The sequence below is a fragment of the Peromyscus leucopus genome, chromosome 8b, assembly GCF_004664715.2.
Source record: "Peromyscus leucopus breed LL Stock chromosome 8b, UCI_PerLeu_2.1, whole genome shotgun sequence".
In the NCBI taxonomy this organism is placed as follows: Eukaryota; Metazoa; Chordata; class Mammalia; order Rodentia; family Cricetidae; genus Peromyscus; species Peromyscus leucopus.
In genome coordinates this window covers 25,727,619-25,754,077 of record NC_051086.1, presented here as the reverse complement: position 1 = coordinate 25,754,077, position 26,459 = coordinate 25,727,619, and the positions used below count along the sequence as shown (strand labels likewise).

The following is a 26,459-nucleotide window of genomic DNA, read 5'->3' as shown; positions in this document are numbered from 1 at the left end:
CTGGAACATTTTCTGCCCTGAAATGGGGCAGGCTGCTTTCAGGATTGGCACTGGTCCAGGACAGTTAGGGACAGGCTGGGGTTCCCATGATGCAGACAGCTGTGAACTGTGTAAGGGAACCTCGTGAAGAGCCAGGTCAAGTGATTTTAACAAAGGCCAAGCACAGCTTGCCTGAGGACTCTCATATGGGGGCTGCAGGGCTCTTTGGATTCAGCACTGTCTGAGTGCTCATACATGGGACCAAGGGCCAGCAGGAAACAAAGGAAGAGTGACCAACCCATCTCCCAAACCCTTCTCCTCCCTCAGGTAAGGCACTTGAGGCCCCCGTGGGGCTAGTAAACTTATTCTTGATCATGGCTGGCAGGCTGTGTGTGGTTGCTTTACACAATCCCAACTGCACACACGCAGTCACTATAGGGGGAGAGGGATGGCTGACTGCCACAGGGCTGGCTAGCTATCCACACCCAACTGGAGGAGCTGGACAGTGGAAGCACGCCTTCTCCTACCTCTCCCGAGATTCCCCAGGCTTCTCGCAGGAAGAGGAACCCACGCTGCACCCAGCATGCAAGTCCTCTCCTCCTGTGTGGAGTGTTTAGGGTCCTGAAGTTAGGATGGTGTCAAGCTCACTGAGGTCCATCACACCCGAGGAGTTAGGCAGCATATCTTCTCCACCCTGGAAGCCAACTTTGGGACCTAGACAGACAGAGCTGTTCCTTCACACCCAGAGCCACTTCCCTACTGACATCTGGCTGATCAGCAAGTGGGTAAGAAGAACTTCCAGGGGAAGGGCAAGTCATAGAAAGCGGCAAGGCCTTCTTCATTCTGCCTAATACCATGGTTCCCAATACAGGCCATGCAATGTCATCCTCCAGAAGGCATACAGATGTCAAGGCTTTGCCCTAGAGCAAGTTAGAGAGGCTTGGCTTGGAGGTGCACTGGCTGAGGCTCCCCTGCAGCTCTGTCTAACTCAGAACTGCTGGCCTCCTGGCTCACAGGCTCAGGGGTGGACTCCATGCTCCACAGCAGCTCTGCACACTAGGATAATGTGGAAAACAACAGTTACTTCTATTTCCAGGCAAGTCAAAGTAGAAATGGTAGTTTAAGCTTTGAAATACTCTATTCTATTTCTCTTGCTCTCAATTCTCAGACACGGTTTCCTGTCATGATCATCCTGTCTCCCTGTCCCAAGTTCTGAGGGTACATGAGGGTAACTTCAGAGAAAGTGGCTTGCATGTAGGGTGTTGCATGGGTTTCTTTTCCTGGAAGAAGCCCTGAGCACTGAGTAGGGACATGGGAGAAGTAGGAAGATGGGGATTGAACTCATGGCTTTGTGCATTCCAGGCACTCTACTAACTGAACTATATCTCCAGCTCTGTAGATATTTCTTAAAAACTTAGTAGAGCAAAAAACACTGGACATTCACTTGAAAACTTGGTCCAGACCATGTACTGTGTCCGCCACACATTACACAAGTCACTAGGACTTCTTAGAGCCTCACCTGGGAGTTCTTAAGTCTTAGGTGAGGACATCCATTCTTTGTTCTTTAACAGAGATTCTAATAGCTACACCATTGGTATTCTAGTGTCTTCCTACTTGGTATGAGTTTAGGATCCTGGGAGGCACACTTCTGAGTACTTCGTCTAACCTAAACAGAACCCATCTTGCTAAGAAAATATGGGAGGAAAGAGCAGTGGGATTCCTCCAGTCTGCTCTCCAGTGGAGCTACAGTGGGCTAGAATGAGGACAGGCTAAAAGCAGACTGGGGCCAGTCAGCAAGCTAGATGCTGGGGGAAGTGGCAGGCGGCCTCCTGGGTAGGGAGAGGAAAGGCACATGGAGCAGCCCTCTCCTTATGACCTAGACCTTCATAAAGGTCATAGTATATGTTGCTGTTTCAGTATCCCCAGAGATTTGTTTTGGGTATTCTGCCAATCCTCCTTCCTGAGGCAAGGGGCAGTCATTAGATCCTGTGTGATCCCTCTCTTGTTGTGCTAGATGGCGAGGTAGGCATGTGGTGGGCAGAGAGATGGCAGCTGCAGGGTCTAGAGTCCTGGGTGGGCATAGCCCCAGACAGCATCACTGAGCAGGCCATCCAAGAGATGTCTTGAAACTCAACACTAACCCTCAACCAGGCTCTCCCATAGATTCCTGTTTCCTCCTATCAGCCAGACTGGTGTCAAGGAGGCTGGCCTCAGTGAGCAACGACACAAGGCAGAGCATGTGTGGCCCAAGGGCCACTGAAGATCCAGGATCGCAGAACTGTGGATGTCTAGGTAACACTAGAAAGGATAGTCAGGGTGCTACACATGCAGATAAAGCCTTGCAGAAGACACCCAGACAGGAAGCCAGTGGCCATAAAAGCTTCTGATGTCTGCTGAAGAGAAGTAAAGGAGCTGGTCCCTCCAAGGCCTGTGTTCTGGGTTACAATAAGAGCGAAGGAACCGCAGGCTGTGAGAAGGGTCAGCCTTTTTTATCCACCTGCTGCCTGAACTGGCCAGTTTTCTAAGCACTTTGGTGTAGAAATGAGAGATGGCGAGAGGGGCAAGGCTACTCAGGGATTTCAGCCTGGATGAGGAGAGCCAACAGTGGGCTTTATGGAGAGGTGGGCTTGGGAAGAACTGAAGCCAGCTTCCTGGCCTGGCGGGTCTCAGGTGTCTTAGCTGGTGCCTATGGACTGGGCTCTAGGAGGCCATGTCAGGACTGCTCAGCTCTGTCAGCAACATCTTACCCTCCTAACAACCTCCTCAGCACAGAGCCATAAGGAGTCTGAGGTGGAAAGGTCATGGAATATGCCTTAGGATACCATAACAGGCACTGGAAACACCAGCTCTGCCGGTGAAAGTGTCCAGAATTCACCTAGCTCCCAAGGGTTTCAGTGGGCCTCAGATAGCATGGTTCTTTGGGCAACTAACTTCCCTCATTAGAGACGTCAGCTGTGGCTCATGTTCAAATGCATGGGACAGACAGGACTTTGGAAAATAGCTTCAAGCTTTGGAGTGTCTTTTGTAGAAAGAATGCTTTTATAGAGAAAGAAGGGTAGAGTCCCAAAGCCAGCCTCCCTCATGCAGGGCCTCAGCCCCATGCACAGGCTGCCATCTGGAAAGCTGCCTCATAGCTTTTGTCTTGGTCAGAATTGTCCATAGCTAACCAAAAGAGGGCACAGTCTAACATTAGGCGTCCTTGTGATCTCAGCAGAACATGTCTCTCTAATGTAGCTCAATTATGATTGTAAGTTTATAAAACAGGAAAGATTACAGGAATATACATTAAACCACATCAATGACTGCTACTGAGAAAAAAAATAGGTCCAGCAGACAGGTACCAATCAAATAATCAATACGCAGGAAACAGCTACATCACCCTGCTTTAAAAGAACCAAATAATGCTGCAATTGGATTTACTTAGAAATTTTCCACTTGAGCAAAACTGACAGCTGTATTATAATCACATTTCCAGTCAGTTTATAAGATACAAATTTCATTTCTCCATATTTCGACTTCATTTCTGAAAAGTGGCCAGCAACATTATTCATCAAGTATACATAGGAGAAGTCTAATTCATAGAGAGGGAAATGGCGCTAATCCCGAGTCTCCATTTCCTCAGAGGGTGGATTTAATTCAAATCTGTCTTTTTCCCCCTGACCCATCCAGTTCAGAGACTCAGTTTCAAAGCAGAGTAAGAATGAAGGAAAAAAGGGATGAAGGAGAGTAGGGAGAGAGGGAGAGGAGGGAAAAGTGAGAGGAAAGAGAGAGAGGTGAAAGAGAGGAGGGTATTGATTTTAGCCCTCAGAGAAGAAAAATGATTTGGGGTCACTGAGTTGCTGAAATGAAAACAAACCATATTTTAAAGAAACTACCAAGAACGGTGTAAGATTCTTGAGATGTTTCACTAGATCAGTGTGTGTGTCAACTAGAAACTTTACTATTTAAACATAGACAGCTAGGACCAAATGTCAGTAATGCACCATCCATTGGCCTTAAACGAGAGACAACACTTGTGAGTGCCTTCTGTGTGACAGGTGCTGGGCCTGGCACCAGGAGACACAAACTAAGCAGGAGGTGCAAACTCATTTGAGGTGTGCTGGAAGAGTGGGGCCAGATGCTGATTCAGGAGCAGAGCAGAGATGGGCAGTCGGCCACATGTTGCCAGGCAGACAGACGTGTCACAACCCAGGCAGGGGAGGCGCAGAGGACTGGACTGAGGAGGTAAAGCGTGTAGCTGCAAGGCTGGATAGTAAGCCTCTGGTCACGGGACTGGAAGTGGGGGTCAGGAGTAACTCTAAGACCATCTGTTCTGTTGGGTGATAGGAAGGTAGGGACACCCACTAGGGTGCTTCACCAATGAGATCCTGTGTGGGCCATGCTCTCTTTAAAGAGCATGAATAGGCCAGGGACGGTAGGCACAAGACCCACCAAACCACAGTCCCCTTGCAACCCAGTTCTCCAGATGCTGCTTACACATGTCTCTTGGGTTTCATGTTAACAGTGTCAGCCCACTTCAGTCTGACACTGAATAAAGCACTTCTCTGGGGCTGCAGCCTGGATGTCTGACCTGAGGCCCCCCCCCCCTCCACTACAGTCTGGGCGGTTCTGCTCAGATCGGCAGGTGCCCTCATTCCTGGAATACGCCCTTCTAAGCAACAAGCCTGTAGGACTTCCATTTTCCAGTGTGTGCCTTAGACAGGGACGCTCATGACAACACGCTTTCTCAGACTCCTATAGAAGTTCTTCTAGAGAGTAAGGAAGTTATTTTAGCTCTCAGCATATAGCCAGGACACGGATGCTGACTATGTTTATTCCCAAAGTCTGCACTCACTATACACCATGCAGAGGATTTCCAAGGGGATCTCTCTTCTAGCCTACAGAATGCAAGGCACTGTTAGACTCAATTTACCAAGGAGGAAAAGGCCCATGGGGTAAACTAATTTGCCCAACATCACACAGCTAGAATGCACACCCAGGCTTTCCCAAATCTTAGGGCCCTGGTTTCTGAACACAACATACATTGTTTATTAAATGATAAATTTTCAAAGGACTGATCTCCATCTTACCACTCCCTTAAACTTTTATTCTGAAAAATTTCAAACTTCCAGAAAAGTTTAAAGATGGCTACGATAAACACAACATGTGTCCTTCATTCACTCAGCAGATTTAATGCTGGGCTATATTTGCTTCTTCTCAACAAGCACACAGTGATGTTTTCTGAGTCACTCCAAAGCGGCAAGCACCAGGCACTTTACTCTTAAACGTGAGGTTTCCTCACTAACAACAAGCACACACTCCCACAGAACCACAAGGTCATCATCACACCCAGGAAACACAACAATGATTCCAGTCATCTTACCCAATCACAGCTTCACATGCAGGTTCCAAACCCCAGCTGCCAGAAAGAGATCCTTTACTTAAAGAATTTAAAACCTCGTTTCCAGATTACATGCAGGTGTGTGTTTCTGCATGTGGGTGTGTCTGTGTGAGTGCACATGCCCTCTGAGGCCAGAGGTGTGTGAGCACTGGAGTTAGTCACAGACAGTTGTGAGCCGCCTGGCATGAGCACTGGGAATGGAACTCAGATCTTCTCAAGACTAGTGTGAGCTCTTAACCCATGAGCCATGGCTCCAGCCTATTTAAAATTTTCTTAATCCAAAATATATCCACGTAATTTACTTTCTGGGTCAGGGTTTCCCTATGTAGTCAAGGATTACCTTGAACTAATAATCCTCCTGCCTTAGCTTCTTGAGTCTCAACATCACAAGCATATGACCCCATATTCAGCTTTCACTATCATTCATTCATTATTTTGTGGTACTGGGGATTGAACCTAAGTCCTCACATGCTAAGCAATCATTTTCATTTTCAATAGGGTTGTTTGCATGTTTTGTATATTAAATTAATTAATTTTTTGGCAGTGCTGAACACAGAACTAAAAGCCTTGTACATGTTAGACAAACACTCTTCCACTGAGCTAGCCCAGCATTTACAATGCTGGAAGCTCAGGCTGCTCCCTCCCAGGGTATCACCTGCCTGCCTTTGGGTTTCACTACCCTTACTGTTTGTGCTAGTTTCTCATTTTTTACCAATATGAAGCACATGGTCCTGCCTGGGTCATCAGCAAAATAAGCCGACCAAGAATTTTCGAGAACTGACAGACAGAATTGCAAAATGGTCATTGGCTTTGCAAGACAAATCAATGAGTTCACATTTTTACAGACTTACAATCAAACCACATAACCTGCTTGGGGAGCTCTGTGATACTTTTTCTGGAAATGGATCTCCAGGCAATCAGACAAGCATAGCCAGATGCTCACTGGGCCTAAGAGCTGTCTGCAAGGGAACTAGAGAAAACAGCAGATGGGGGAACTGTTGAAACAAGGGGGATCCTCTGCAAGGTCTTTCAAGATATTCACCGAGGGCTAGGGGTATAGCTCAGTGGCAGACTACTTGCCTCTATTGTGCAAGGCCCTGGGTTCAATCCCCAGCATTGCAAAAACAAACCGTACAACCCCACAGTCATATTCATATCCATCAGTAAATGAAAGACTAAAAGGAGGGACTTGGGCTGGATGCCAAACATAGATCAAGACTTTGAGGGCAGTGTGACACATGAGCTTCACTGGACCTTTACTGAGTTGCAGCAAGCTTGTTCTGGGAAACAAGCGAGGCTTGGGGGAGGGAGGCGGGGAAGGCTGAAGTTGGAAGATACCAGGTGTGTCAACACAAGAGCAGTAGACAGAGGGAGCTGATGTCAGAAGAGGCTAGACTTCAAGTGTCACCCAGGGCTCTGCTTGGTGTCCCCAGTGGGATGGGAGGCCACAGTCTGACTTTTGCTCTGAGAGGCCGGCATTACACACTGAGAGGAAACTGCAGGCCCCAAAGGAGAAGCAAACGTCCCGACAAGAGGTGAAAGACAGCAGCAGCACAAACCTAGGTGCTGGAGGAGTAGGTGCAGGAAGATAGGTGGTCCATTGACACTGGACAGGAAGAGCTGAGGGCGCTGACCAATGAAACTGGAGTGGGAGAGAAAGAGGAGGAGGTCAAGATGAGCCCAAAGCAAGATGGCACTGTGAACAACTGAGACAAGAAGAGGCTACAGGCTGGTTCTATGGGAGACGGGTCCAGGTGCTCTTCAGAACAAGAGAAGCATCCTGAGATGCTGCTGGGAACACAGGCTTAGAGTTCAGAAGAAACTCATGGCTGGGGACAGGGGTGTCCCCACACAAAAAGGGGTGGCCATTAGCTGTCTGGTGGGCAGATGCAGACTCCACATGGCTAGATCCTCTCAGACTCAAAAGGAATAGGAAGTTAGGTTTCTACAATGAAATATTCTGACTTTAAACTGTTGGTAGCTAACACAGACTTTTCTTGCTCACGCTCTACCAGTTGTCCTTTTATGACACAGCAGACACTGCTATGGCTCGAGGTCACACGGTGGCTGGCTTCAAGCTCTACCAGGGGCTGCCTACGCTGCCTACGACGTTGGGAGGGCGGGGGAGAGCAGAGGAATGCAGGGCCACTTCCAACTCCAAATAGCAGCCAGCACCCTGGAGTCTTGAGACTGACAAAATGGTGGCTACTCAGTCAACTAGGAAGAAAACGGTAAGTCCTTATCTGCTAGAGAGGGTTGGGAAAGCCATGGCAATTAATGTATGCTGGGTGCAGGCACACTGTATAAGGAAAGACTTGGGCAGATAATACAACCTCAGAGGCTGGTGAGCCAGAATGCTATTCCCGCAAAGTCTCTTTCCTTCTCTGTTCTCTCCTTCCTTTTCTCACCAGACGCAGCCTACCCTGCACACAGCTCACCACCTCTGCTCCATGCTAGCCTTCTCTTCAGGACAACAAAGGGAGGCTTCGATTAGGGCAAAACCAGAGTGTAACCATATCTTTCTGTCCTGGGTGGAAGCCACCTTTAGCATGATACCTGCTGTGCAAGACCAAAGACCTGGGACTGGTCAGCAGAGTTCTCCAAGACTGTGTTTCTTATCAGAGCAACAAGGTCAATAAATACTTGTTATGTCATGATTCTTGCTGGGTAGAGTCGGCATTTCTTTAAGTCTACCAGACCTTATCATGGAGATAAAAAGTGCAGCAATCCTAAACCTCTCTCCTAGCATTAGCTGAGGATTGTCATGAAGACTGAAACATGCCAGACTTTCAACACTCAGCTACCACCCAACCACTCCAGGGTCAGCTTTATAGAAATCTTTTGTGTACTTTGAAGTATGATGATCTTCAATATTATAATCACCAAAATAATTAAACAAACAAACAACAACAACAACAAAAGCCAGCCAACAACATGGTAGGACCAGGTTTTAAAATCCCTATTGCTCCGAGTTTTCTGAATGTCATTTTCTTTAGCAAAAGATGTAATTTGCAGTCAGGATGAGAAAAGCCAGCCAGCCATTACTTTCTTAATGGCCAACTACCCAAAAAGGCTCAGTTAAGTGATCTCAACTAGCAACTAATCAATTAAAATTGATAAGTGAAATACTTTTAACCTTTATTTCAGCAGGGCCCTTCCTAGGGGAAGGAGCGAAGGAATGTGAATTCCCAGCATAAAATTTAATTCCATTTCACGGATACAACATTGAAAGGAGCTGTCTCCTTCTCTGCACAGATCAAATCAGAGAAAGACTGGTCCTCGATCAATTCTAGCCTTACAGAAATCACGGTGGCTATTTTTCAGGGTGCAGGGTCAAAGGAGATAGGCAAAGAGGGTCACAATTTCCTTCTTTCTCTAACACATGGAGAGATGAAAGCAGGACACTTGTACTCATTACCCCCATCCCATCTCCTGCACATACACATGTAATTAAAAACAGTAAAAATAGATTTTTTTTCAAGACAGGGTTTCTCTGTGTAACAGCCCTGGCTGATTTGTAGAGCAGGCTGGCCTTGAACTCACAGAGATCCTCTAGCCTCGGACTCTCAAGTGCTGGGAAAAACAGATCTTTTAAAAAGAGACTAATGCACCAGAACACTCTGACCCAGAGAACTGTGTACTTCAGTGTGTAGTGCCCACGGCCAGTGGAGGAGAGAGAGACGCAGAGGTATGAGAGCGGCCCCAGAACATCACCATCTCTGTAAATCTCGATTACAGAATGGCCAGGGAGAAACGTGCTTGTGATCCCAGCACTCTGGAGATGAGGCAAGGAGACCTCAAATTCAAGGTCAGCCTGGCCTTATTTTGAGATACTCTGTCTCAAAGATAAAATTTTTATTTTATTTTACCTTATGTTGCAGAGGGAAATTTGAAGCAAGGAATGATGGTGTCCTGGTTATTTGTTTTTCCCCCCATTTTACTTTTTTAAAAATCATCTTCACATAGGCTAAAATCTTTTGAGAAGAGGGAACCTCAATTGACAAAATTCCCTCACAAGATGGGCCTGTGGGCATGCCTGTCAGGGAGTTAATGATGAATGCTTGAATGTGGAGGGTCACGCCCACCGCAGTGGTGCTGTGGCAGGTGGCTGTGTAAGAAAGCAGACTGAGAGAGTCATGATGAACAAACAAGCCAGTAAGCACACTCCTCCATGGCTTCTGCTTCAGTTCCTGACTCCAGGTTCCTGCCCTGAGTTCCTGCCCTGACTTCCTTCGATGGCAGACTGCGATGTGGAAGCTAAACCAACCCAAGTTGGTATTGGTCACGATGTTTTATCATAGCAAAAGAAGCCCTCACTAAGACAATGGTCAATACAGTTCAAGGTTATAGGCTGAGCACATGTCTTTCTGATTTGCAAAGCTCTCATTCTTACCTAAACACTGGTGACTTGTTTTGGGGGTTGTTGTGTCTTTTCATTTTGATAGTTTGTTTTTTATGGGCTTTCTTTTGGCATCAAGAGACCCCTTTTTCCACTGGACTCAGACAGAAACCCTTTAATGCACAATACCAGCAAGGCCAGTGCTGTTCTCCTCCTGTCAATGAGGGCCCACTCTCACTGGACCTCCTACTGTCCAGCACTGACCCTTCAGCATGGGCCTGGGTCAAGAGCAGTTCAGACTGGATGCTGTGTACACTCCCACCCCTGCAACAGGGGACTCAACAGAGCAGTGCCTGCGTCCCCTGGTACAAGCCAAGATGGCCAACTCACTCAAATCCAAGACATCATCTGTTTTGATCAGGTCCTCCTCCCGAGTCAGTGGCAACTGGGTCTCCGGTTCCCCACGCAGCTGCAGTGACAGGGACCGCAGCATGAAGAATACTCGGATGGCCTAGATAGAGCAGAGAGCAGAGGAGAGTGGAGTTTCAGGGGTGTTTTGGAGAGGCGCCCTGCATGAAGGCATTTTATCACTCTTGGTTCATAGAAAGGAAGGAGGGGACAAAACACAGGCCAGCCTTGAAGCACAGTGGCCTAGAGCTGTCACAGTAAGAGATACTTCAGGCTGGGGGAGTAGCCTGCTTCAGTCCATAACAGATGTAGACTAAGGTCACTTCACTGGGCACCTGTCATTTGCCAGGACCTGTCCCCAAGGGTCAGGTGACACACCTTGAACACACACCTCCTGCCTGCTAGCTTGTCTGTTCCACAGCCAGCAAACAGCTAAGACTCAGGGAGGTGAGCAGTGCTGCCCGAGACGGCACTTCCCGGAAGGGCTCCAACCTGCTCCTCCGTGAGCCAGGGGGGCTGGCCGACAGAAATCACCAGCATGTGTGCCAGGCCTATCTGTACATGTGGGCACACGATAAGAGAGTAACATGCATGGAACTTTTTGATCTGGCTAGACTCACTGAAAGTCCAACTCCCATCCTAAGTCTTCCACCTCTTGGGCCTGGGCCTTAGGAGGAGGAGTGTGATAGAGACAGGTGAGGCCTGATACCTGGCCAAATGGACAGCAATGTCCTCGGGGCCCCTCAGGCTTTCCCAGCTCATCTCAGGGGCAGAGACAGTTTGTTAGCACAAGCATCCCTGGCCCATGGAAAAGGGGTCTGTCAGCATCCAGTACGTCCACCAGGCATGTCCTGAGAGCAGAGAAAAGGCCACGTCACCAGCTGCCAGTGACATCTGTGCAGAAGCAGCCCTCAGCCCAAGAATCAAGCTTGCCAGCCACCAACCAGAGAGTCCAGAAGCACAGGGCAAGCCACAGGTCAAGGTACGCCCCCCTCCAGGTCTCTCCCTGACATGGAATGGTGGGCCCCACTAGGACAGCTCCAGAGGCACACAGACAAGGTCAGCATTGCCCTCTACCCCACTGTGGTGAATAAGACACAGTAATCCCTAACTCTCTGGCTATGGCACAGCCCTGAGACAAGGTTGGAGGGCACAGCCAGCACAGGCCTGCAGAAAGAGGTGCCACCCGGCCCCTTGATGGATACCACTACCTACATAGAGGAGGATCAGGGCAAAGCACTGTGGCTTCACACAGATGAATTCTTGTTTGTGGTAAAGATGGTGACAGTCCTGCCTTAAATGGAGGGAAGACACCTTTTATTCAGGGGGAACTTTCAAGAAAGGAGAGAGGACAAATTCTTGCCTTCAAGGGGCTGGAGGGGCACTGCATCCTGGTGGCCCAGGTAATAAGTATCTTTGAGTAGCTACTAAAGCCCTGATCCTGACTTGGAGCAGGCTCCTCGGGAAGAAACTGCAAGAGTACTCCACAGCCCTGGTTTCATCTGAAGGAACACAGCCTGAGTAGAGCAGAGTGCAGGACAAAGGCAGCTTTCCCACTGTGATGGTGGGGTGGCATGAGGACCTGACCTGAATGTCTAATCTTTTAAAAGTCTAGTCTTCATAGAGACAGCTGCACCAACTGGAAGAAACAGAGGTATGATTCTCCTAAAAATCTAGCGCTCCTGTCTAGTAAGCACCTACTATGTGCTGGGGCTTAAGGGTTTTTGTATTATAAATTTAAGACCACAGAAGCAAGAATGGCTGCTGAGAGGGCAGAGTGAGCTTGGCCCACACAGCTGCTAGGAGGTTGAGCTGTGCCTCTGTAATGTCAGGCACACACGACACAGCCTCGTACACCAGGAAATCCAATCCCTGTGCCAGCCCAGAGCAGCCAGCAGTAAGATGGGCAGTGGGGAGGGGTGTCACTGGGATTATCTCACAGCATGAGGTCTCAAGTAAGCAGTCACAATTTAGGGATGAGGAGAAAGAAAGAAAAGAGTCTGCTTCAGCCATGTCCCATCACAGCCAAGACTTATGACTATGCCAAGTACATTCCTTTCAGTGCTGATGGCAAGACTCCCAGCGGGGCCATGGCTGAGTTGGGAAAATAGAAACACATGCTGCTTTCTGTAGCCTATCCCTTGGAAGACGGAATCTTTCCAAGGAATCCAGGAGCTGGGAATTTGGTTCTTAATGTAGGCCCTTTTGATAAAACATTTGCTTTTGCTCTACAAATATTGAATGGAAGATATTCCCAGGAATACAAATAAAAAATAGTGATTTAAAATATAAAACAGAATATTTACCATATAAAATACCATTTCAAATGGCAACTTCCAAGAGAAAAGCCACATATAAATGTAGCCCATGTCCAAGAACAGAAAGAGGTGAGTCCTACAGGGCAGGGTGTTCCTCATTGCAAAAGTGGGCTCCGTAGGTCACTGGAAGGGCTGACAGGCATGTTATCCTGCGCCATGGCTACTTCATGCCACCACCCTGGAGATATCAGTAGCTCCCTCTTACCACTCACAGCCATTGAGCACCGTGTGGGGCCATAGGCATGATCTCATTCGGGATTTTTTTTTTTTTGAGACAAGATTTCTCTGTGTAACCCTGGCTGTCTTGGAACTCACTCTGTAGGCCAGGCTGGCCTTGAACTCACAGAGATTCGTCTGCCTCCGTCTCCTGAGTATTGGGATTAAAGGTATGCAGTACCAAGCCCAGCCTATCATTTGAGCCTCTTAATGACCCTATGTGGCTCCAATCTGACAGAGAAACTAGAGCCCCAGGGCTGTTAGGCTGGCTGCCCAGGGAAGCTCCAAAGCCCGTGTTCTTCGGACCACATTCCTTAGCCTTCAAAAGATTCAGGACTTGGTACCCAGATTTTTATCTTCTTTTCTTTGCTAAATCAAGATACACAATTTTAAAGCCACAACCAAAAGGAATAAGAAACGATTATTGTTTCAGATCCTGGAAGGCAGAAGATCAAATTTCAAAAGGGAAGGCAGTTGACTGAGCTCTAATGTGAAGAAGAAACTTCCATTTCTTAGCTCCCATGAGTCTGGAAGCTAACCTTAGTCATTTTCGGTATCTGGAGAACCAGGCCATTCAAAGGCTTTGGAGGGGAAGGTCTGGGGTCAGAAGGATCTCATCTCTAACTGGGGCTGAAAGAACACAGGAATTCCCCGAGGCTAGAGCTCTGGGGAGGGGTGCATGGTGAGTCCCCAGTGAGGGTGCACCATGGTACAAGTGATAGTCTGAGCCTTGGGCTGGCCCTGGGACAAGTACTCAGTCCACCTCTGCCAGTTTCCTTGGCACATTTGCAAGCTGCTGGGGTTAGGTGACAGCCATTCAGGTTAGAAGCCCACCAGGGAGCAGAAACAGCTGTGAAAGTCAGTCATCCTGAAAACAGGATTGAAGCAGTTTGATGTGGGCCCAACCTAGAGGGAAAGCTAGGTGGTGATGTTAGAGATGTACAAAAAATATCCATACCCTTTGAACCAGAAATTCTGCTTCTGGGAACTTCTCCTAAAGAAATAATTCAAAAGAAAGAAAACATTGTGTTCATGAAGTAGCTCTTACAGTTTAGCTGAAAAAGAGTGAAATATAGTGGAAGCACTCCAAACTCTGACTAACGGGAAAATACTTATGGGAACTATGGCAGAAGTCTATGGGAAGTCCTAAGAAGTCACTTATAAAACTGTCAGACAGGTGTGGTGGCACATGCCCTGCCCTTGGGCTGTAGAGGAAGGAGAATTAGGAGTTCAAGGTTATCCTTGGCTATAAAGTGAGCTCAAGGCCAGCCCGAGCTACAAGAGACCGTGTCTACAAATTAAAGAAAAAAAAAATCCTCCTTTGTGGGCTGGGGGTGACATCACTGGTAGCATGCAAGAGGCTCTGGGAAGCACAGCCAGAGCTTCAAAAACACTATCACAGCCCACGCCCCGATACCTCTGTGGCTCGCCTGTGCCCTGGAAGCTGCTCCTGCTCAGGCAGGGGTCAGGAAGGGCAGCAAGATGGCTTCTGCCAGCAGGGTCATGCAGGCAGTGAAGCCATACGCTCCATTAATAAGGTTCCCTGACAGAAGAGACAATCCTTAATGCCTCTGAAGCTATGGGATCTGGTGGACTACCCTCCCACTCATCTATAATTTCACAGTCTTCTAAAGGAAATACATCTCCAGATTTGCTGATGCATCCAAGGCCACCAGACACTGCAGTGATAATAAAAACATTACCTCAGAAATGCAGAAGGAAAACTATGTCTCAAGAAGAAATGGAATTTATCCAGTGTGGAGGCCCAGAATGATTACTGTGGTTGCTGTTTGCCATCAGACAAAAGGATTATCTTTACAATACAGGACTTCCAATACATCAAATAAAAATTGCCTATTAAACAGTCTTAACAGAACAACAGCAACAACAAGCCCACTATCACAACAGGGGAACTGACACACGAGAGGAGAGGCGAGCGAGTAAGAGTGGGACAAGGACACCTGTGCCACCGAAAGAGGAGTCTGGAGGCAGAGATGGGAGGGAAGCAAAGCCTCTCGAGTGTTGACATCAGGGGGACAATTCTCCTTCCTTTCAAAACGCTGAGATTGGCTGAGTTTTCTTTAAAGTGTAACACATAGCCAAAGAATGGAGCAAAGTAAACCACTTCCTGGAAGTCAACAGTGACAAACACAAAAACTGCTGTCCTTTACAGGGAACGTGGAAACAGAAGTGGGGACACATCTATAATCGCAGATATCTGGGAAGCTGAGGTAGCAGGATCACAAATTTGAAGCCAGACTGGACTTCCCAATGAGACACTGTCTCGAAACCAAATTGGGGAAAGGCAGAACACTTGCTGAGCATGTCCACACCCTGGTTCCATCCCTAGAACCAAAAACAAAACCCCAGCACAAGGACCTCTGTTTTGCACTGGCTTCCCAGACAGCCTATGAAGATGGCTGGTGCTTCAATTCAGATTTTAATATTTTCCAGAGCCCACTGCTGGATCTTTTCCTCTGCACTAAGTTTAGCAGAGTCTGTGAGTAAACTCCTCTTGCTCATCTAAGACACCAGCATACTCCACCACTGTGCCCCCATGTCCTTTCGGTGTTTATTATCTGCCAGGAACTCCACAGCCATACTGCCAGCTACCTCAGGTAAAAGTTGAGGAGAATGTAGGTGGAACTTCAGGCTCAGGGAGGCTAAGTAATGCTCCTAAGGTCACACAGAACAGGGCTTAACCTCTGTGGGCCTGACTCATGTATTCTTTCTTAGCCACTTCTTCCAACCGCCTCTACAGGAATGGGGATAGCCCAAATCCCAAGTTCCAGTTCACTCATTCTCCCTGGACCCCCAAGAACTCTGATGACTTTTGTTTCAACATGGCTGGCATGACTCAGGGGCACTTTTGGTATTTTTGGGTCTTACACTAAAAAAAAAAAAAAAAAAAAAGTATTTGTATTGTGTGCACATGTGGAGGTCAGAGGACAACTTGCAGGCGTCTGTGGTTTGCTCAGGGGACTGGGAATGTGCGTTGCTTGAAGATACAAGGTCCCCACTTCCTCTGTTGCCCCTGAGCACGTGGTTAAAAGTGCCAGCAAGGTGAAGGAGGCTTCTTGTCTGGGGCACACACCACTTTATGTGCTTTCTGAAATCCTGAAGTGAAACCCCTCTGCTTCTCTGGCCACAAGCAGACCAAGGAAGAAGATGTGGTAGTCAGCTGGGGAGCTGTCATGCATGCCTCTAAATTATCTATTCATAGTTACATCTCCAGGGAAGGATTTTCTAGGAAAAGGCAGCATTGCTTTCTAAGAAAGAAACCGAGATCTTACGCAGGAGATAAAATACTGTGAAGAGCCTGACTGAGGCTGCTTCCTAGAGTGGCCACCTCAGAAAAAAGTGCTGATAAGGGGATCACCTCTGCTGCTTCTGAGAACTTGGCTCTGCACACGTGCTCGCCCGACTCCTGGCCAGCATCACCTCTCATTACCAGATACCTTGCTAGTGTACTGCCCGGAGTCGAGGTTCATACCCATCTCCTCTGTACTGGGTGTTCTAGGCTCTGCTCCCCCATGCTTAAAAGAAACTGGGCCTGGCTTCCATTCAGGGTTTTGGCTGCACTCTGCCCTGGTGCAGGTGGTCTGACAGCTGCCCACAGAGGTGCCAGTTGCCAAAGAATCCCAAGCTCCAATTTCCAAGGGCAACAGGCTCTGGAAAGCCATGTATGGTAGTACATGGAAAGCCATGTATGGTAGTACATGGAAAGCCATGTATGGTCGTAGGTGTGTGTGAGGTGGCAGTCTATATAGGTGACTAAGCATATATTGGAGGCAGGCTTTAACTGACCTAGAGACCCTTTCTCTATGGCCCAGGAGAGGCAAGATCACACTCACCCTCCTCGTCTTCTCCACATCACCACATGGCAGCCGCTTCACAAAATCAATACCAGTCAGTGGGGTGCCCGTTGGGGGCAGGAGGATAGAAGCATCCATCATGAGATATTCCACATTCATGGGCTTTATCTAGGAGAGACAAAGCACAGGAAGCCTCAGAGAAGAGCCTACCTGTACCCGTACCACAAGTGAGTGTCAGATCTGAGTGTAGACTGAGACCATGCTTCTAGTCTGCCAGATGAGTGACAGGCTTTTTCCATTTTCCAACTTGAGGCTTTTCCCTTCATGTATGCCAGAGGGTCGTGGGTTCAGCTACACAATCTTCCCTATGGCCACATAGTGCTGGTTGCCTGCCTTCCTTTGTAGGACACATTAAACACTGTCTTCTAGAGGCCTGAACTCTCCTCCAAATCCCTGGATTTCAGAGCAGGATGGCAGAGCCATGTTCCCACTCCAGGCTGCTCTTAGTGCTAGCTTTCCAGCAGGGCCTTTTCACAGTACCCATTGGCTGTAACTGCTCCTACAATGCCAGAACCTCTCCAGGCAATTCCTTCCACTCTGCCATGAGGGTGGGGGACAGCGATGAGTCTCAGGGCCCACTCTCCCTTTAGCAATCAACCTGGGTTGCTAAGGGATGTAAGAGTCAAACTTGGAGGCCTCATTTCCGCCTGCCTCCTGCAGTCCAAGAGCAGCACTCAGGACAACTTCACTTAAGTGAGCTCAGAGGCCAATTTCCTAGGGGCAGTTGAGGACTGACTTCAGTCGCAGGGCCTGGGGTGTGCCACCTTAGTATTTCTGGGGAAAATGTCAAGGATTGTGTAGCTGAACCCACCATAAACACTAGAATAAAATAAGCAAACTTCAGGAAGCTTCCTGTGGGGTGGGATGAGGGAGAACAGAGGTTTTGCTTATGGGCCTAGCATGAGGACTGTTGTGGGTATTTCACATCTGGCTGGGGCAACTCACAAGTGTAGGCCCCATGGCACGGATGACCAACAGCCAGGCTCAAAATGTAAGTAACCTGTCCAAGGTCATGGAGTTAGGAAGCAATAAAAGCAGACATCACAGGGACTTCAGAGTCCTGACTTTTCCAAATCACTAATAACATGTAGACTTTACATTTCCAGGCTGAAAAGAGTACTGTGGAGGATCACACTCGGGAAGGGGAGTCTGCACTCGAGGAGGGAAAGATGATATCTATGGAGAGCAGTTCCCACCTGGAACTGCTGGTCTGAAGGGGAAAAGTCTGAGCTGCCCTAAGCAGGACAGTCTATGTAGGCCAATAAGGTCCAGGCACAGTCACGGCAACCCATATGTCACAAGGAGGTATGACCTTGAAAAGGCTCCGTTGATGCCTCAGGGGGGCGGTGATAAAGATGTGGTGAGGGCTCTGCTGCTGGAGCCCTGGAGACAGGCTTGGAAGCCAGGGAGCCACTTAGCTGTGTGCCTGCCTTTTTCTTTCTGACACTTTAAACACTTAGGATCATTATAAATGTCCCCATCACTTCATGCTTTGGTGAGTTATGTCCATGAAAAAGCTCACTTATCATCTATTTATCGAGTGCTACTTGGAGCTGATTCTGTGGATGTAGAGAGACAAACAAAATAGAAAGTGTCATCGCCACAGTCTGCCGTCCATGCTCCAGGGAAAGGCATGGCCTGCAGGGGCACCTCCCCCCATGCTTACTGCTCTAGAGGAGCAGCAGAGAGAACTCCACCATGAAAGCCTGGCTCTGCCATTAGCAGGCTGCCTCTGACTCCTATTTTCCTCGTCTGCACAGAGGAGACAATGGCAACAGCTCTTTCCATAGGTAAAGATTCTGGATTGAAGTTCCCAGGGTTGGTGGGGAAGTGAGAGAGAAAGAGAGAGAGAGAGAGAGAGAGAGAGAGAGAGAGAGAGAGAGAGAGAGAGAGGGAGGGAGGGAGGAGGAAGAGAGAGACGAGAGACAGAGACAGAGAGACAGAGACAGACAGAGACAGAGAGAAAAAGAGAGCAAACCCATTTTTTTGAAAGAGCAATTCATTGTTGCACACTCTGCATGGCAGACTGCTTAGAGCTTCTTGGCTATGGAGAATTGGAATGTTGTAGGTTTAGAGTCATTTATCTTTAGCTTTCTTCATAGCTGTTCCTTGCTCACCTCTGTCTGACCACACACCCTTGTGACTACCAGGTGACTTTCTGGGATGTGTTAATCTAACTACCATTAGCTTCCGCTCACCTCAAAGCTCAGCTGTCACTAGACAGCAGCTGAGACCTATGGTGGAGACTTCCCCCACTTTGCTGGAACCCGCCACCTGATGTTCCCATTGATGCATTTGAAAAGCACTTAGACTTCGGATTTTGTTTTGTTTTGTCACTACATGAAATCAGTTCCTTGTCACACAGGTTTGGGGCAACCTGAGTATTGGACATAGTCACTTATATTTGGCTCGAAGATAAACTCTCTCTTATTCTCTTTAAGGTGAGAACTGTGTTTTGTGTCAGATTTAATACATACAACATGCTCTCCACCCTAGCAGGAGTCAGTCTTTAATAAAAGGACACCTCTCTTTGATACACTGATACACAGTGCCCCTGACTACCTTTCAGACACAGTGCTGTTACCTCCTGCAGCACTGAAGCAGCAGCACTCAGGGCCTGACCCTAAGGACCGGCTAAGGACTGACATCTGTCGCAGGGCTCAGGGTGTGTCACTTTAGTATTTCTGGGGAATGTTAAACAGTGTTAAGACATGCCATAAACACTGGAGTACAACAAGCAAAACCAGGAAGCAGGGGGGAAGTGAATATTCGTACTTTTTCATGTGGGCCTAGTATGAGGACTGCTGCTGGGTATTTCACATCTGGCTGGGGCAACTCAGAGGTGTGGGCCCCACTGCACAGATGACCAACAGCCAGGCTCAGAACCTAAGTAACTGCACTAGGGCTCCCTGTTAGGAAGCAATAAAAGCAGACACTGCAAGGGCATCGGAATGAATATCATCTGAAGTTTTAGTGGTGGTGGCAATCAAATTTACCTTATTCCCAGTCCTTGCCACTAGATCAGAAAGACCCGGATGGGGCAGAGCCCTCTGTGAGTTTGGCGGGCACAAAGGGACACACTACCCTCCATATGTTCTGACCGTGTACTTACTGTCATGCTCCTGTACTCATCCTCAAACATGTCCAAAAAAATCTCTTCTCCCTGCAAAGAGAAGAAGAGAGGAAAGAGAAGCTTATTCCTACCCCATACACACAGCATTGCAAACGCTGTGCTTGACTTTTGAGGCCATCTGTTTCTCATTACAAGTTCTTGTAAATCACCAGAAAGTAAAATACACATGTGAACGTGAGCACACATGCGCAGATGAGTATCAAATATCAAACTGCACTGCTCAATATTTTCCTCTTCTTTGAAAGCACACTGAATTAGAGTTCTTCTGTCAGAACAGTTAATTAGAGCACAACAAAAAATAACATAATACATAATTAAAACATAGACAAGTTAATATTTCAAGTGCTTAACATCATTTACTTCTCCAGAATGGTTGGAAAAGTAGGGAATGCTGATTAAGCCACCGAGGTAGACATGCAAGGCCCATTCATGCCTAGGGGGAAGGGCATAACTACCAATACTTAGCACTAAGATAATAATATTGCTTGCTTCATTTGTTTTTGAGGAAAGTCTTGAGGTTTGGTTGCTAGGGGCAATGACTGCCCAGGACTCCACCTTGGAAAAATCCAGCACCTCCTGACTCACTCTAAGAATGAGATGGCAAAGGTGTTATGTGCCGGAAAAGAATAGGCTGGAGCCCATGTCCATCAGGCCACTCACTGTGAAGGTAAAATAATGCACAGAAAAAGGATGGCCACAGAGCCTGACAATCAGTCGGGGCTTGGGAGATGTCAGTGCGGCCACTGTTCTGCCTCATGAAGTCAGAACCATCCTGCCTCTCTGGGCTGGGAATAAAATGCAAATGCAGTGTTTCTTCTGTTTGGGACCAGGAGGCAGAGTCTGGGAAATGGCTACACTGTGTCTTTCTGTGTTGACAAGCTCACTGCTTTCAAGGGGTAGACAGACTAAGAGCAGTTCTATTGGGAAGAGGCCCAAAGAGGACTAGGGCAGCCCCAGGTTTCTTCTTTCTTCTGGGCTGACTAGAGGGGCATGTTCTTGCTTAAAGGCCTAGTGTGGTTCTCTGAAGGGCAGCTGGGATTTCCTGCCCAGGGTGTGGTGGCCCACAGTGGTGCCCCTTTGGGCATGTCTACAACTACAGTTGGATTATAGGTCACCTGGTCCTGGCAAGGCAGAGTCCTAGATTACAGGACTGGGCTTCAGCTCAGTCAAGAACAAGGGCAGCAGGCGGTGGGCAAAGCTACAGCACTTCAAGTGCGGGCAGTGGGAAGCGAGGTGGTACTGCTACTTCCCTTAGCAGGAGCTCTGAGCTTTGTTCAGGGGGAGCAGGACCAGGATTTACAGAGATCAAAAGATGAGCTCATTAGGGTGACTAAGACGACTAGCCATGTGGATGAACCCACTACAGCTGAACATCAGTCACCCCAAACTCATCCTCCATGTGGGCCCTCACTACACACCTAATCTGCCTTAATCATGGACGTCGTAGTTTCTGGGATAACTACTGCTGACAGTGTTTTCTCATGGCAGCCCAACTATACTAAAACATGCCTTAAGGTCCGAGCTAAACAAACCCAAACAAAACTGTTCAAACTGGATATCTTAAAGCAATCACTTGGAACCTAAAGATAAATGTCTCTAAGTCCTTCAGATCCTAAAGGTCATCTCACTAAACTCAAGATAGTTTTTCATATGCCTGCATGAGACTTCTTAGCATGCATGTTTATAGACATTACACATGTATATAATTGATAAAATCATGAGTGATTCATAGTACTTTTCTATGTATTAGGATACATAGCTCACAAATATACGACTTTGTCATACGCATACATCTCATAAATTACAGTAATTCACAAGTAATTGATTGCCATAAACTAGTAGTAAGTCCTCAAAAATTGTATTGTTCTTATAAGAAAGCACAAAAAGTTTAGTGTAGTGGGTAGCTGTTCCAGCTTTGACCTGAAGTACTACCCCCATTGAGGCTTGGGTAACTGTCACGCCTACAAGGTGGGGCTAAGACAGGAGCCCTGAAGACCCGAGATCCGGATGTGCTGGCTCTCTTGGTTCCTGGATCCTGGACGCTGGAGGTAGACTGAGCAGAGTTTTCCAGAGAACACTGCTGGACTGTGCTACACCTTTCCCGGATCCCGTAACCTATCCCTTTACTAGTAAGTTACCCCACAAAATAAACCTCCCTTTTAATTACGTGGAGTTGCCTTAATACTATAGCCAATAGTTTAGAGACCACAGCTCTGGAGACTACAGAATTCAGTATGTGTGCTCAATATTCACAAGTATAAGAAAGAAACTGGAGGGCTGACAAAACGGCTCAGCAGGAAAACCTGATGACCCAAGTGTGATCCCCAGATTCCACTCCTCAAAGTTCTCTTCTAACCTGTCTGCACACCTTAGAATGCACATACTTATACATGCACGCACATGCACATGCACACACACACACACACACTCTGAAGATTTCGTATAGGACTAGACCCCACCATTCTATACTCCGTGAGAAATACCCCATGCTGCTGTCCACCTGTGCTGCTAAGTACCTTATAGAAATGCCGTACAAGGTGGACACTCTCTTCTCTTGCACCCTGTAAAAAAAAGAAGGAAGATGTGAGGGACGCAGATCTGAGGTGAAATGGTGGGTGACTCAATTACACAGAAAAATAGGTTATTGAATACAGCTATGTCTTCACTTTAATAAACCACAAAGTTATTTCACCAGTGTGTAATTATATATGTGTAGGAGTGGATCAGAACAGACACATCCAAAGGAAAAACCCTCAACTGTTCTTTTTCACCTCTGCATTTCCTACATTTTCTAAAAATCATGAAGGGGAACAAAAAAAATGATAAAAGATACTGAGAACCTAGTAAATGTGTTATTTTAGCAGACACACACACACACACACACACACACACACCAAAACACCCAACACTGTAGGTAGTTATGTATAAAATCTTTGTCACACAAAAGGAACATTTGAAAACTCCCAGAGCTAATCCAGAAGCAGATTATTCCAAAAGAAGCTACTGCAATGAAAGAATGTGGTCTGGAAGGCACCTTTGGACATGTGGGCTGGAGTAGGACCTTGGGGTGGGGTCACAGGTGTCTTAGGCCCAGCTTCTCTGAGCTATGCTAGGGATGCTGTGGAACAGGCAGTGCCAGCAGCCTCCTGATTGACTTCTTCAGCTGAGGGACAGCACAGGAAGGGAAGGCAAAGGCATGGACTCACCTCCAGACAGGCCAGATGCACATCCTTGATGATGCAGCCAGAGCTGGTCAGTACTTGCTGCTTCAGGAGCAGGCAGCTCAGCTCCAGTGTGGCTAAACGAATCTTGCCATCTGCAGAGCACACCAGGGTCAGCCCAGTGCCCACCCCAGACACAGAGGTCATCTCAGTACCCCAGAGGCCAGTGCCCACCCCAGACACAGAGGTCATCTCAGTACCCCAGAGCCCAGTGCCCACCTCAGACACAAGAGGTCAGCCCAGTACCCCAGAGCCCAGTGCCCACCCCAGACACAGAGGTCATCTCAGTACCCCAGAGCCCAGTGCCCACCTCAGACACAAGAGGTCAGCCCAGTACCCCAGAGGCCAGTGCCCACCCCAGACACAGAGGTCATCTCAGTACCCCAGAGGCCAGTGCCCACCCCAGACACAGAGGTCATCTCAGTACCCCAGAGCCCAGTGCCCACCTCAGACACAAGAGGTCAGCCCAGTACCCCAGAGGCCAGTGCCCATCCCAGACACAGAGGTCATCTCAGTACCCCAGAGCCCAGTGCCCACCCCAGACACAGAGGTCAGCCCAGTACCCCAGAGGCCAGTGCCCACCCCAGACACAGAGGTCATCTCAGTACCCCAGAGGCCAGTGCCCACCCCAGACACAGAGGTCATCTCAGTACCCCAGAGCCCAGTGCCCACCTCAGACACAAGAGGTCAGCCCAGTACCCCAGAGGCCAGTGCCCACCCCAGACACAGAGGTCATCTCAGTACCCCAGAGCCCAGTGCCCACCCCAGACACAGAGGTCATCTCAGTACCCCAGAGCCCAGTGCCCACCTCAGACACAAGAGGTCAGCCCAGTACCCCAGAGGCCAGTGCCCACCCCAGACACAGAGGTCATCTCAGTACCCCAGAGCCCAGTGCCCACCTCAGACACAAGAGGTCAGCCCAGTACCACTGATCCCAGTGCCCACCTCAGACACAGGCTCTTGCTCTCCTTCTTTGAGGGTGATCATCACCCGACAGACAGTCTTGCCCAAGGGCTCTCATGTCCACCCTCTTCCCACTAAGTCACAAGTCAACACTCCCTGTCAAGTCTTTCAGCTTCCATCTGTCCTCAAGTCCCTTCCTTCATCAGCTGAGAAGGTGGGAGAAGGCAGGCGGCTGTGTGCGGCTGTGTGCGGCTGTGCCTGTTCATACAGGCACAAAACCAGCAGCCCTCTCTGGGTCACGTGACTTAGTGGAGCTGGGTCTTCTCTCCCTTCCAGAAGGAACATACTACCTGTTTGATTGGTCTCAAACCCAGGACAATTCCCACTCAGCACTCCTCATCCCTCCCCTACCTAAACCTCTCCCTCCCAGGACAGCTTCCACCTTCCTCCCCCAGCCCGATCCCTATATAACTCAGCCATTTTAGCTAAGCTAGTCTCTTGGCCCAGGCCACCTCTCTTGGTCAGCGGCTCCTCTCTTGCTCTCCCTCCCCTTCTCTCCTCCTATGGTCTGGTTTAGTTTGCTGGCCATGTTCAGCCTCCCCTCTGCTGCTTTCTCCCTTATATCTACAATAAAAATCTTCTCTGTGCTTTAGGAGTAGTCAGGAAATAAAAGTCCTGCTCCTTTTATTTCACATTTTCATTTACCACCCAAGCTTGTGTGCCCCAGGTGCTCGCAGCCCTGCTCAAAGGGATCAGGTGCCAATAGGCAAAGGGGCCCAGTAGAGCCAGTGAGGCTATTTTACAGTGTGCCAGAAATGCTGGGCACAGGCTCTCCATGTTCTGGGGTGTGCGGAGGACAGGAACACTGGTGGGGCCTAAATGGACAGGGTGAGAACCAGCATTGGCCACCTCCATTCCCTCGCTGACGCTGTCAGTCTTCCTAAAGCATCCCTCCCATGTGGCTTGAGCACGCTGGGTGTTGGTAGAGATTTCCTCCTGGGGGTGTTCACATAGCACCAGGCTCCAGGTCTAGATGCTAGCAGGCCAGCACAGCATGAAGCTCATGCACACTTGGCCACAGTTAGCAGAAACCCAACCAAGACTAGCTTACACTAGATAAGCAGAAACTGACAGACAAGCAAACATAAACACAACGCTGACTTATAAAATCTGTTAGGGTAATGGGGGATGGGGATGCACTGGTTTTGGGCACAGCTGAGGCCAGGGTCTCAAATAATGTTTTCAGGACTCTATGTTTCTTTCTGGTTGGAAAGGTACTACCCGCTACTGGAAGCCATCTCTTTCCTCCTAGGGAAGACAGCCACACTTAACAGGCCGACTCCTGTTAAGCAGCTGTCCCATGGGTCTTTGCGCTTTGTTCCTAAGGAAAGGTGGAGGTGTAGAACAAGAAAGAGGGAGCAGTACATCTCTGGGCCTTGTCCCTGAGGTCTAAGACACTGGAGCCCAAGCTGGGACACACCAGGGACATACCCCAGACACCAACCCTTTTGCTAATGCCCTGTAGGTGAGGTTGAAATAGATGAGAAGAAAAATTTGTGCTTAGTTATATATAGTAGTAAAGTAGGTATTGCTTAGCATGGTAAAGCCTAGGGGAGGTTGGTCCCTGCTCACTTAGGCAGCCCCAACCCCACCCACTCCAGACCTTCCATCCCCTCTTTACTCTGAGATCTATGTGCCTATCCAGAGCAGTCTTACGCCCTCTGCTGGCCAGCAAGCTCCTGCCTTCCCAAGTTCCAGCCACAGTTGACCCTATCCTTGGCCACAGCACAGCTCTCTCAATGCCCTGACCCATGTGGCTCCCACTGGTCCCTGGCAAAGTTTGACCCTGACCCCAGCCTCAGAAAAGGCCCTGCCTCCTTTAAATGGAGCTCTCGGCAATAACTGACCCCAATGAGTACCCAATGTCCCGAGTCACACCCTGTGTCCCTTTTCTCCTGGCTCAGGGTCCTGAGCTATCTCTTCTCCATTGCCACTTCTAGACAGGAGCAGTTGTCTCAAGGGCTCAATCCCTGACACCCCTTTGTCTTCATCTAGACCTTTACAGACCATGTATATCGGGCCCAGTGCTGGCCTTGTCCTGACCTCTTCTCTGAGTGGAAGACCCCCATCTCTAGTCTATAGCTTCTGGGATGATTGAAGACCATCAGCTGTGGCTCTTAGCTGGTACGTAGGATGCAATCAGAAAGCACCTGTTCTGTGGATAACTGCTATGCTACCTGTTGTCACTGTGAGGTCGGTCACTGACCTGGCTTTCCAGGTCCTTCTCCCACTTGCTAGCACAGCTACACACGACTCCAGTCACTGCTTGACCAACTCTGGTCGACCTGATCCAGGCTTACTACAACAGGCTGCTCTGACCACACTCCTCCTCCCTGGACAAGCAGGTGGCCAGATTGTCTCCCATGCATTCACTCATTCTGTTAACCTTTCTCCTGTTTCTGCAGAGGACTTGCCATGCAACTGTTGACATTCCAGGCCAAATACCTCTGTGCTATACAGGTCCTGTGCACCTGAGATATTTAGCAGTGCCCTAGACTTTTACCAACTGGAGGCTAGGAACATTCTTAGTTATTAAGCTCAAAATGTCTGCAGCCAATGCCACATACATCCTGGAGGAAAAAGACCCCAGCTGGGAAAGCCTTGCCCAGAGCTTCACTCCACTCCTA

General features: G+C 48.5%; 1 protein-coding gene and 1 pseudogene across 7 annotated transcripts in view; one reads left to right on the top strand and one right to left on the bottom strand.

The window, feature by feature from the left end:
* Positions 1-26,459, bottom strand: part of Clec16a (C-type lectin domain containing 16A) — a 215,872-nt gene that overhangs the window by 99,779 nt on the left and 89,634 nt on the right. For 4 of the 7 annotated variants that reach the window (XM_028872896.2, XM_028872890.2, XM_028872893.2 and 1 more), the window contains 6 exons: positions 22,855-22,964; positions 22,165-22,209; positions 19,628-19,678; positions 16,495-16,623; positions 13,599-13,634; positions 10,089-10,209 (listed from right to left, as the gene is read on the bottom strand). In XM_028872896.2, the coding sequence (XP_028728729.1) occupies positions 10,089-10,209; positions 13,599-13,634; positions 16,495-16,623; positions 19,628-19,678; positions 22,165-22,209; positions 22,855-22,964 (492 nt within the window). The remainder of the gene's footprint in view (positions 1-10,088; positions 10,210-13,598; positions 13,635-16,494; positions 16,624-19,627; positions 19,679-22,164; positions 22,210-22,854; positions 22,965-26,459) is intronic. The other 3 variants (XM_028872892.2, XM_028872894.2, XM_028872895.2) reach the window with 1 other exon arrangement.
* Positions 13,764-14,602, top strand: LOC114695554 (annotated as a pseudogene).